The 12631-nt window shown below is 42.6% G+C and overlaps 1 protein-coding gene across 4 annotated transcripts in view; it reads right to left on the bottom strand.

Annotated features, from left to right (window-relative positions):
- ATG7 (autophagy related 7) overlaps window positions 1-12631 on the bottom strand; it is a 215908-nt gene that overhangs the window by 131964 nt on the left and 71313 nt on the right. For all 4 annotated transcript variants that reach the window (XM_031686218.2, XM_031686219.2, XM_072941857.1 and 1 more), the window contains exon 17: window positions 4469-4549. In XM_031686218.2, the coding sequence (XP_031542078.2) occupies window positions 4469-4549 (81 nt within the window). The remainder of the gene's footprint in view (window positions 1-4468; window positions 4550-12631) is intronic.

The following is a 12631-nucleotide window of genomic DNA, read 5'->3' as shown; positions in this document are numbered from 1 at the left end:
TTAACTTTTCCTTCTAAATCTACCACTTGTCCTTCTAGCCTCTCCACAGTGCATCTGCAGAACTTCTAGTCACAGGCTGCTTTGGGATGGAGGGTCTTCTTTGAAAGAGTTTAAATAGCTGAGTTTAATGTTGCTATGTCATGCCTCTTAAGTCACAAAGAAAAGAGAAATGAGAGAAGAAAGGTGGGGTTATACCCAAAGATAAATGGGCAGGCCGCTATGACAAAGGCAAACGGAAAGTATGGTTTCTGTAGGACGATCCTGGCTGACGTCTGCCCTTACACCACCTCTGCCCATCACTCCTCAAGACACACTACACAGAGGCACATAAAAAGCTAGTAACAAGTCACTCTGGGAAGTTTAATCACAGCGCGTCAGCAGAAGAACCCACGCACAGTAAACACCAGAATGAGTGTGTTATCAGGGTGGCTAATGGCTGGTTAGAGTCTGCAGATCAGGTTTCTGGGCACACATCTTGCTCCATCTGTACACTAGGTGGGTCCCAGAGGGGATGAAAACCAAGTCTGGGGCCTGCTTCTGTATACCAGATGCTCTTCCTGCACCATCACCAAGGTGGAGAGCAAGAGAAATGCTCGGCCTGCAGTTTCTGCGGGCAAAGCCCTGCGCCCAACTTCGCAGATCTGAGGGAAGCTTCCCCATCAGCTTCTGGGTCCCTGGAACAAGGCTGTTGTTATGTAAAACTCCAGAAGGTGCCTAGTTTTACTCCTTCCGGGGAAAGAGAACGGTCACAAAATCCAACATGCTGCTCCCTTCCCCTGATATGGGGAAGGAGCAGTGGGGAACCTTCTAGGGTCAGGGAAACAGCCTATGACTTGACTGAAATGTAGGTTACAGGGGTGCATACCCTTGTCAAGATGACAGAACTGTTCTCTTAAGATTCATTCATTTCACTGTATGTAAATTTTACCTAGAGGAAAAGAACCACGCACAAATACCAAACTCTAGTTAACAGGTTTACTACCTGCAGTAGTATGGACTGGCAATTTGAGAACCAGTTTCAGTGTACTCTAGACTTGAGCAAGCGGGTAAATACATCCAGGATAATGGGAGCCAGGTTTCCTACTGTTTGGGAAGACAGTTACAAGTACAGAAAGGGGGAAATTCACATTACCAAAGGGGATAAAATGTATTGTGTGCCTCCTGACATGAGGACACACCATTTCTTTGGTACTCCTGCCAAAAATGCATAACCTGAATCTAATCGTAAGGAAACGTTACACAAATCCAAATCGAGGGAAATTCTACAAAATAACTGGCAAAATGTCAAAATGCTGAAGTTAAGAAAGGCAAAGAAAGGCTAAGGAGCTTTTCCTGATTCGGGGAAGCCAAAGAGACAGGACAACTGAATGCACTTGGATTCCCAGTCTGGGAGAAGAGAAGTTACAAAGAACATTACTGGTACAGATAGCAACACCTGAAATACAGACTGTGTATTAGGTAACAGTATTGCACAAACATTAAATTGCCTGAATTTGGTAAGTGTGTTGTGCCTAGGTAGGAGAAGATCCTTTTTCTTAGGAAATGGACGTTTAAGTACTTGGCTGTAAACAACTACAATGTCTCCAACTTCTTTTCAAAGTGTCAAGAAAAAGAGAAGGCGGGGGGAGGGGGCTGGGGAGGGAGAGCACACACACAAACGGGGAAAAACGTGAACAGCTGGTGGATCTGAGCAAAGAGTATAGAGCAGTTCTCGGTACCGTTCCTGCGGCTTGTGAGTTTGAACTTACACAAAACAGAAAGGGACCTCCCAAGTACCCCGACTTCCCCAGAACTATTTCGGTGAAAAACTAGTAACAAACCAACTCAATGTATAAGAAGAAGTTCTTTCAAGAATATTGGTTTCAGAATTATACTCTTCCCTCTGGTAGCAGCTCCACCAAATCGTTTGGCTCAGAATTCCTTTCTAAAACTGAAAAAACAACTCATACAGCTTCAGACAGGTGTTTTTTCGGTGGTTGTCTAAAATTCCAGTGACAGGTACTGTCATTTTAGGAAGTCTTGCAAGGCAATAAACAGAAACTGGAATGAAAGTGACTCCTCACCACCCGGGAATCCTCCAGATTCTTCAGTGTTTCTTCTGGAAGATGGAACAATTCACCTGGCTGTATGTCAAGCTAAAGTCAAACAGGATAAGGAACGACTTGCGTGTACATGAGTCAGCCTCCCCTGTCATAGGAGCAGAGACCTGTATTCTTCCCCACCTCAGGCCCCGTAAAAAGTCTATCTTCTATTTATATAAATAAAGTAATAAAGGCGTTATTACTCAGCACAGCTTCCTCTCACTCCCTCCCTCCCCCAGTCTTGCTGTGCTTGTGGTTAAATCAAGACAAGTATAAATACAGCCTTAGTCCTACGGAAAAAAAGCAAAATACTGAAAAACTACCAAAGGAAAAAATTACTTCATGGATGTCAAAGGAGAATTTTTTAAAAGTCATTTTTAGCCCCAAAGAACCTTTTTGAAACAGTAACAACTATGCTATGACTCAGTATAACAAATATTATGCTAAGTATGCATTAAGAAAAATTCACATGCACAGAGATGAAAATGTAATTGGATTTGTCATTTCAAAGTATTAATGTTAGGCTTGCCGATAATAGAGAACGACATTCTTCTAAGCGAATAAATAAGTTAGCCAAGTAAATAAATGCTGTGTTTCTACTGTAAGGAAACACATGCACCAATGAAGCAACCTTTTCAGCACAAAAGAAATTTAATACCCAGACCACATGAAAAGTGATCGCTCTGGGAAAGCACAGCTGTTAAAATCCAAGTCAGTTTGTGTTAAATCGTCCAGCATCTTTATGTAAAGCAGGACTCTCAGAATGACCACCAAGAGGAAATAATTTTGCTAACAAAACAGTGATACCTGTATTTAATTTAATGCTTACAGTAAGTGTAAAAGAAAAACACACAGCTATTCTCTTTCAAAGAATATATGGGACCTCAGTTAGCTGGTTTGCTTGTGATCCTTCTATAAACAGTATCTCAAGGTCTAATTTAATCAAAAATAGAACCAGAAAAAAAATTGAGTGTTTGCGTTTCACTTAGAGAACCCAATTATCTGTATTTCATTGACTAGCTAGATCTCCATGAAGCCACAGAAAAACCTCTGGCACCTGTGCCAAAGAATTTCATGTGAAAATTAACACTGCCAAGTTATTTTGGGACCAATTAGCTCAGCCATTCAAAGAAAAAAAAAACAAACCTGCTCCACTGAAGAGCATACAATCCTAAAACTTGCATTTCTGAAGACAGAAGTGCAAGCAGACATTCTTGAGGCTTTGACTCGAGCAGATACCAGACACCTTAAAGAACCCACAGAAAGAATGAGCTTATGGGCAACTGCTGACAAATGGTAAGCCTTGAATCTCAAAATAGACACTTGGGAGGCCTACTGATAGAACAGGAGCTGAGTTTACTTTTGAAGAAAAAAAATTACTCCAAGTTTTTCAGCACCTAAAATTAACCAAGCTCATCAACACTGTTTGTCAAACGTGAGTTAACTTTCTAGAGAAACTGCTTGGGATTGTGCTTCTCAGAAGGTGAGACCCGAGTAAAGTTTCCAAAGAAACTTGTCATTTCACGGTGGAGAGACTTTCCCTAGAATTCAGTCCCGCTCAGACTGCCACGTGTAGGCTACACAGCAAAGAAGTCGCAGATTATAACCGAGAGGCTGCAGTTTGGGATTAATGACCCCAATGCTACTTTGCATAACACTTGAACCTGAAAGTCTTATCAAGAACCATGAGTTTTAAAAGACCAGTTTAAACTCTGGGCGTTAGACGGCTTAAAGAGGCATCCAGAGGAAATCAGGTACCATACACGGTACACGTGTAAAAATAACTCAGACCACCCCAAAGCCTATTAAAAAACGAGCCGCCATCACTGCAGTTTTGAGATACATCAGCCATTTCCCATTACAAAGGAGGACATGCCAGCTCTATTTTTAGAGCCTCTGAAAAGATCAAAGCTGAACTGGCCCTTTCACTGGCTCCCCATCCAGCCCCCTAATCTCTGTTTACTTTGTCTCTGTCATTATGCTGATCTCCGAAAGACACACCACCAGGACTGCACCCCACCCAACCCTGGTCCTCTGAGTAACACTTAAAAATTGCTCTGTGGTGGTCCGTGAGAGGGACGAGCCCTCTGGGGGAGGAACGAAGGACAATACAGTTCAAATTCAGGCCCCCAAACATGGTGATGCGAGGGCTGATACAGAACTACAACGTCTAACCCACTCTCTCTCTGTACGCTATAAACCAAACTTCCTCAGGCTGGTTTCTCTGTGAGAATGAATACAGGTAAGTGAAAACAAGAAACCCCTTTCTGGTTTTTTAGACCCCACCTCCCTGACAAAAAGTCCTCTGGGTTTCAGGTCTCTGGCTGGTGAGGCTGAAGGGCTCCTTTAAAAAAAAAAAAAGTTCCCACAAGTATAGAATGACTTACTTTAGAAGAACAAGCTGTACACTTGTCAAACGCCAGGCTGACAGGAAGGACGTTATCAAACCGTGACAGGAATCCCCGGATCTAAAAACAAACAAACAATTCACATCAAGCCTAGAATGACACGCCTGTGAAATACAAGTGAGAAACAATTAATACGGTGGCCTTGACACAGATGACTAACAAAAATGAAGTTCAACATGGATGTAGTCAGTTTGAGGAAGAATGTATTAGGTCCTTTATTCCATAAAGAACCAAGTCTACAAGCTTTTCACATATTTGAGACCTAAGCACAAATTGACTCCAAAATATACAAAGAAAGCTGTGAAATCTAAAGTATTGTTTTAAATAAATGTCTTCAAAAATGTAACAGGTCAACTAGTTCATAATGACAGCTCGCTGTCATACACATTACAGTGAATACAGGGTAAGTGGGCCTTTCAGGATATGATATGGGATGGGGCTTCACAAGCCAAGAAGGCTGGAGGCTACAGAAGGCAGAAATGGTCCTACATGTATGTCCAGTCACTTGCCTGACTTGGAACAGAGCAGGGATAAAAATGCAAAACATACCAAATTTATGGGGAAACTGCGCCACCTTGAGTATCAAGTTCTGAACTACAACTGACTTCCATTCACAGGATCTTGGGTTATAACCAGGTTTCACAGTCCATGATTTAAGTAATTTATTCAGACCCTATGCCTCTAGAACCACATTTACACCAAACGGGGAGATCTGAACTGTTACATCATTAAAACGTTACTACTAAAAATATGTACGGTGAAATCTCTAACGTCTCCACGGGACTCAACATCGGTAACAAGCCAAACACCGTGAATCTTCTCATGAGTTAATTTACCTGATGTTGACAACCACCCCACTGAGAAAGCTCAGTTTGAGGGGAAAGCAACTTGGCCTCACTCGAACGAGCAAAAGAGCCCCTCCCCGCCAATTCTTGTTGCCACAACGTTCCCCCCTCACCTCCTACCCCCACCCTGCCCCAAACAAAACCAACAAAACTTGGCAAACTCTTTAAAGAAACAGGCTTCCTTCTGAGGGTGGACACCTCCACCCACCACTAAGCCGATCTTGCAACTAACAGTCTAGCTGCATTTGCGTACTGACCGCTGGGAAATCTAACCTTAAAGGACAAGCCTGTAGACATCTTTTAAATGTTGTCATCTGTACGTTATGAAATTTCAAGGTAATCCGAGATCAAAAGTGTCCAGTAGAAATGATGAATTAGCTAGTTGGGATAAGTTAGCTGGCTTCATTGTGAACCTTCGAAAACATGGCAGTCTTTTAGTTCCCATATCTCAGGAATACGGTGACCATTTTTTAATACAGTACTTGAGGCACAGTCAGGGTCCTGAGTTTGCTACCCAGGGCATCCAAGTAGGAGATGGCAAAGTGGCAGAAAAGACTTTAACCACGGGTCACAAATGGGCATGCTGAGATTCTCATGAGGTCTGGAAGTTACGGGCCTGACAGAATTCTCAGTGAAACTCCTCAGACCTCAATGGCTTTTACATTAAATTTGCCTAGAAAAATTTTCATCATATGTAGCATATTTTCCATTAAAATGTTCATTGACATGGCATACATGTTAGGATCTCCATATATGTTCCATGAAGAGGTTCCTTCAGGTGAGGTTTTTTTGTTTGTTTTTTTGTTTGTTTTTTTTTTTGTTTGTTTGATTCTGTTTTTTAAATAGAGGTACTGGGGGATGGAACCCAGGACCTTGTACATGCTAAGCATGCACTCTACCACTGAGCTATAACACCCTCTCCCCACCCCCACCACGAAAAGGTTTCTTGATTCTCCTTTCTCTTAGACAGCTAATGTCAAGCTTTCTTTATGTTGTGCAAAGAAGTACTGGTAATTTTCTCTGCTCAACTGTTTCACAATTGGAGGTGGGGAGGTAAAGCTGAAAGGAAGGGAGACAATAGATCCAGACAGGAGCAGAAAGGGAAGAAAAGGAGAGGAAGGAAGGAAGGAGAAAATACAAACATAGAACACAGGTGGTGAGCAACAAGAGAAAGGAGCCTGAGTGACCGGCGCAGCCAAGCAGGGGCCCCGGTACCATTGTTTAGACCCCAGACAGCCCTTTACCAGGAAGGTGATTCATTTTCCCAGGATGAAGGAGAACAGTATGTGTGTGTAAGGCCTTTCAAATTCCCCAAGTTGCTATCAGAAGGCTCAGAGCTCAACCGAAGTAACTCCAGTTTTAGGAAATCTAAAGAGGAATACCTCTTCTCAAACCGATCCAGCAGACTCCTAACATGCCTAACAGGCATCCCCCAGGTGACCTCTCTCCCTTCCACTGAATCCAACACTCTGCTGTTGATTAATTTTCCTCATACAGCTCTGATGTGTGCCACCCCCCCTTTTTTAAATTGTAGTATAGTTGATTTATGATGTTTCTGGTGTACAGGGAAGTGATTCAATTATACTATGTGTGTATATATGTATTCTTTCTCATTACAGATTATTACAAAATACTGAATATCGTTCCCTGTGCTATACAGTAGGACCTAGTTGTTTACCTAGCTTATATATAGTAGTGTGTATCTGCTAATCTGAACTTCTAATTTATTCCACCTCGCCTCCTTTCCCCTTTGGTAACTATAAGCTTGTTTCCTATGTCTGGAAGTCTGTTTCTGTCGTGTAAATAAGTTCATTTGTATCATTATTTTTTCGATTCTACATGTAAGTGATATCATATGAGATTTGCCTTTCTCTGACTTACGTCACTTAGTATGATAATCTCTAGGTCCACCCATGTTGTTGCAAATGATAATACTTCATTTCTTTTTATGGCTGAGTACTATTCCACTGTATATATATGGTGTGTCGCTTTTTACCAACTTCCTAGAGCTGACCAAAAACAGCAAGAGGACTCCTTATACTGGTATTCAAGGTGCCCCCAGTCTGGGCACATCACGCCTTTCCAGTTACATCTTCCACTGAATCTTCTCACGGGCTTCATACAACTACTAAGCTGAACTACAACTTCCCTTCCAAAAATAATCCACCCACCACTTGACTTAGAGATAATGCCTTCATTACATGAAATCCTTCTCTTTGGTATTTATCACTCAAATACCTTGTGTAATAGTCGCTTCTTTAAAAAAATAACAGGTTTACTGGGATAAAATTCATGCAACATAAAAATCATCTTTTTTGAGTATATGATGTCAGTGGCTTTTAGTATATTCATGGAATTTTGTAAACATCACCAATATCTAATTTCAGAACATTTTCATCACCCCAAAAAAGAAACTCAGAAGCCATCAGCAATTAGTCCCCATTCTCCATTTTTCCCAGACCCTGGCAACCAGTAATCTACTTTCTATTTTTATTGATTTGCCTAATTTGCATATTTCATATAAACAGAATCATACATGACTAGCTACTTCACTTAGCATATTGTATCATGTATCTGTACTTCACTCATTTTTATTGCCAAATGATAATTATATGGATATACCATATTTTGTTTACCATTACTAAGTTGATAAACATTGCTTTTGAGCACCATATACATAGAGTGGAATTAGTGAGTCACATGGTAACTGTATGTTTAACACTTTGAGGACCAGAGTGACTGCACCATATTACATTCCTGCCAGCAAAGTGTGAGGGTTCCAATTTCCTGACCTTGTCAACACTTGTCTGTTTTTGAGTATTGTCGTCCTAATGACAGTGAAGTGCTGTCTCACTGCGGTTTTGATCTGCATTTCTCCAACTAATAGAGTTGAGCACTTTTCATGTGCTTCTTGACCATTCATGTATCTTTCCTGGAGAAGCGTCTACTCAAATTCTTCACCGAATTTTAAATTGGGTTATTTTTCTTTTTATTGTTGAACCATAAGTGTTCTACATATATTCCGAATACAAGTTTCCTATCAGACATATGATTCTGCAAATATTTTCTCCCATTCTGTGGGCTGTCTCTTCACTTTCTGGATCGTGTCCTTTGAAGCACAGACATTTTAATTGTCGGTGTCCTATTTATTTTTCCTTTGGTTGCCTGGCCTTTTGGCATCATATATAACAAACCTTTTCTCACCCAAGGTCATGAAGATCTAGTATGTTTTACTCTAGTTTAATAGTTTTAGCTCTTACTTTTAGGTCTATGACCCATTTAGTTGATTTTTGTATGTGGTGCGAGGTGAGGGTCCAAATTCATTCTTTTGCATGTGCAAGTCGTTGTCCTAACGCTTTGCTGAGAAGGCTCTTCTTCCCCCACCAAACTATCAAGTGACCATAAATGTAAGGGTTCACTTCTGGACTCTCAGCTCTATTCCACTGATCTCTGTGTCCAGCCTCATGACCGTACTACACTGACTTGCTTACAGTGGCTTTGTAGTAATGGGAAGTGTGACTCTTCCAACTTTGTTCTTCTTTTTCAGGGTTATTCTAGCTATTCTGAGTCCTCTCCTTACCACATGAATTTTAGGATCAGCTTGCATAACATAATTACTTAAAATATTATTTTTTCTCTCTTTTGCTTTTGAGGGCAAGATACAGGTTGAACTATCTGCATTTGCCCATAGCACAGTAATTTCCTCATAATAGATAACTTAGTATTAATTATGAAATAAATGAGGAAAAAAACAAACATCCCCAAACCAACCAAATTATTCATATCTCAGCTATACAGAGAAAACACATTCTAAATAAACCACAAGAAAAATTCCATCTTGCCACCACTCACATTTTCCAGGCAATCTGAAGCCCTTCCCATCAATAGCAGTTTAAATCCCCCGCATTACAAATGCACTGAGCTCCCACAATGTGCTCTGCATTCCCTAAAAATCTTACAAGAAATGCATAATGTTTAAAGAGCAGAGGTTGCTACTTAAAATTTTAGCACCTTCCTTAGATATGTATAGACATCCCAGAGCAATCTAAAACCCAGGTACCCTAAGCAAAATCCTACTAAATATATTCACACCTAATTAGAGAAGCCAGGCACCAATTCACAGTCAAAGAAAGTTATAAGGATTTGTCCCTTGCTTGGGTGGAGAAAAATTCACCATCACCTTCCTACTTACTTACAAGTGAGCAAAGTATATGAAGCAATATGCTCGCTCATTCAGTGTTTTTCTAAACTTGCTGGATCAGAAGACTCCCCTAGAACTTGATTCAAAAGATCTGGGGTAAGGCCTGAGCGTCTGTAGGTTTAACCAGTGCCCAGGTGATTCTCATCGGGCAAGCGTTTGGAACAAGATGCTTTCAGTTACCATCCTCATTTACACCTTCCTGTGGTTTGCACTATACACTCAACACCCCCCCCCCGTTAGATGTCAGAAAACAGATGGAAGCAGTTAGCAAGCCTCTCCTCCTTTCCACATTTTCTAAACATAGCACCACCACACCCAGCTAATGTAGCCCACATCTAAATTAACATCTAAATGACAAGGCTTTGTAAAGTGATTTCTCTATCCACTTAGGAACTAAGGCCTCTTGACGGTGCTCAAAGTACCATCTTCTAACTCTGGGGACTGCACACAGCTTACAGGGATATTACTCTGGAAAAGGCAGAAGTCAATTTTGGTAGTGACTGGGAATGTTCTAGAGCTCGCTAGTGGGGGCTGTGGTTATGCACGAGTATATATACTTGTCAAAATTCATTAAAATGCACAAAGGGGGAGGATATAGCTCAGTGGTAGAGTGCATGCTGAGCATGCACGAGGTCCTGGGTTTAACCCCCAGTACCTTCACTAAAAATAAACAAGCCTAACTACCTCCCACCAAAATTAATTAACTTAAAAAAACACACTCAAAATGGGTGCATTTGATTGTACATAAGCTATATCTCAAAAAAGGAAACTAAAAAAACCAGTTTATAATCTTATTAACATTTTCAAAACTACAGAAAACACAAAATGAAAAGCATGAGGTCCCTATGGCCCCACAATGCCTCTGCCTCAAAAAAAAACCTCCAGCATCAGTTTCCTGTGTAGCCTTCCAGGGAAAAAAACAAAATTCTATGTATAAACCAGCCCTACAATGTGTGTATCTTTGCTACTACCGAAGTATTTTAAAAAACCCAGCAGGGAATGACAGAACTTAGGAGGACAATTACCTGTGGTTTCCTGGCCCTCTTCCCTCTCCTCAGCCCCAGGCCCCACGAAGGGCAAAAGCAGCTTGAGATGAAATCCCCATCGTCAAACAGCAACGGGGCACGCGGCTGAACGCGCGCTGGGCTCAAAGGGCCGAGTAAGCCAGGGCACGCTCCCCTCACCAGGCCGGGTCAAAATACGGCGAGATGCCGCAAAAGGCACCTATGTAGGCTCCTCCGGCCTCCCTCTGGGCTGCCCCAGCACGACAGTGGGCGGGCCTGCGAGAATTCAGGAGGCACACCTGTGCATATCCAATCAGCATCCAAAGGCTCGAAAGCAGGAACACCTGTATGGCTGGGTGTTTGCTGGGGGCTAGGCGTCAAGGGCCCTTCCACAAAGAGAACTAGTGTTGGGAGCATAAAATTCAAAGAGCAGCAGCTGGTCTGTGTTAGCTTGACGGGTTACATACTTTGTCCCCTAGGATGCCATCAAGAAGCCATTTTTATAGACTGAAGCTGTTGTTCTCAAAGGCCTCACGTCCCTGGAGGTTCTCTTTCAGTGGATCAGGAACAGAGCTGAGCAATGTGTATTCTGGGATGGCTCCCGAGGTGACTCTGATACACCAGGTGTGGGCGCCCCTGGATTAGCCTGTCTTCCACTTAAAGGCTAACTGAATCCATCTCTGTACCCAGATCCACTAACGTCTCCTCTGGTCTAGCCTCCATGCAGCAGCCAAACCTCACCACGTCACATCTCAGCGTGTGACTTCCCAGTGGCTTTCCACCCTTGGTTGAAGGTCCAAGCCTTTACAGTGGGCTGGCGAGCCAGCCGGTCTGTGCCCCTCCCACACTGGGCTCTCCTCCCTCTCTTACAGGGACACTGGCTGCCTTTCAGGTTCTCAAGCTCACCAAGCTCCCTTCTCACCCATCTTCTCCCGTGTCCTGTGTCTCCCCTAACGTGCTTTCTCCTCTCCCTTCTCCCTTCCACGTAAACAGCTGCTCCCTCCTAACCTGGGAAGCTGTGCAGGAGGGCATGTTCTGGCAGAACGTGGAAATGGTGGCCTAGGGGACTGGGGAGGGGACCGACATTTACTAAGTGCCATCCTGCGTTTAGCTCTCTTGAGTGTTTTCACATGCTCATCTCATTTTGGCCTGACTACTATCCTGTGACCTTCCCCATATTCTAGATAAAGAAATCGAGGCTTGGGGGGAAGGAAGCCCAGTGGTAGTGTGTGTACTTAGCATGCAAGAGGTCCTGGGTTCAATCCCCAGGACCTCCATCCAAATAAATAAATAAACCTAATTACCTACCCCTCAAAATAAATGAATAAAAAAAATTTTTTAAATAAATCAAGGCTCAGGGAAGTGACAAGATTCACACAACAACCAAGTGGCAAAGACAGGGATCAGAGTTCTGTTCCTTCTCTCCAAAGAAGGAGAAGGGGGTGGGGGAAGCTGAAAAGCAAGGAGAAGGTAAAAATAAAGGAAGGAAGAAAGAAAAGACCAAAGGAATTTTTTTTTTAAAGCCAAAACACCCCTCAAAACCCAAGAACTCAGTATCAAGATAGCCACTATCAGGGTCTGAATAGATCAAATTATCTTCAGTCAATTATGCCCATTTGGCTACAAAATAAAGAGATCAGGAATAAAAAGGGGTCCCTTCCATTCTGGGCCACCCCTGGTAGTGTTTACACCTACGCTGAGTGAAAGCAGCTCGAGCCCCAAGCCTCGATGGGAAGTGGAGACCCAGTGACCAGCAACAAAGAGCCGTCCTGAGAAGGCACCACTGCAACCACCTGGAACCTGCAGCCTTAACTTCACACCGGGTTCCAGCTGGCCTAGCAGTATTTCTAGAGCCTGGGATTTGCATAAATAAAAGCTAAGTCCAAGCTCTGGATTGCTCTTGGATGTTGAAAAGAGTCTGAACCAAATTCAATGCTAAAATACAGCGTTTAGCAATTGCAAAACCCCAGGCACAGCACAGAGGTCCTTGTTTCAGACAGCAGCTTCAGCTACCACCTGTGACCCACCTCTCATCATCCAACAGGAGTCACCACAGGGAGAAACAGCAAGCTGGAAGTGAGCCAGCGTGATC

This window comes from Vicugna pacos, chromosome 17 (genome assembly GCF_048564905.1).
Source record: "Vicugna pacos chromosome 17, VicPac4, whole genome shotgun sequence".
NCBI lineage: Eukaryota > Metazoa > Chordata > Mammalia > Artiodactyla > Camelidae > Vicugna > Vicugna pacos.
The sequence above is the reverse complement of the archived record's forward strand: the minus strand, read 5'-3'. Positions and strand labels throughout refer to the sequence as shown.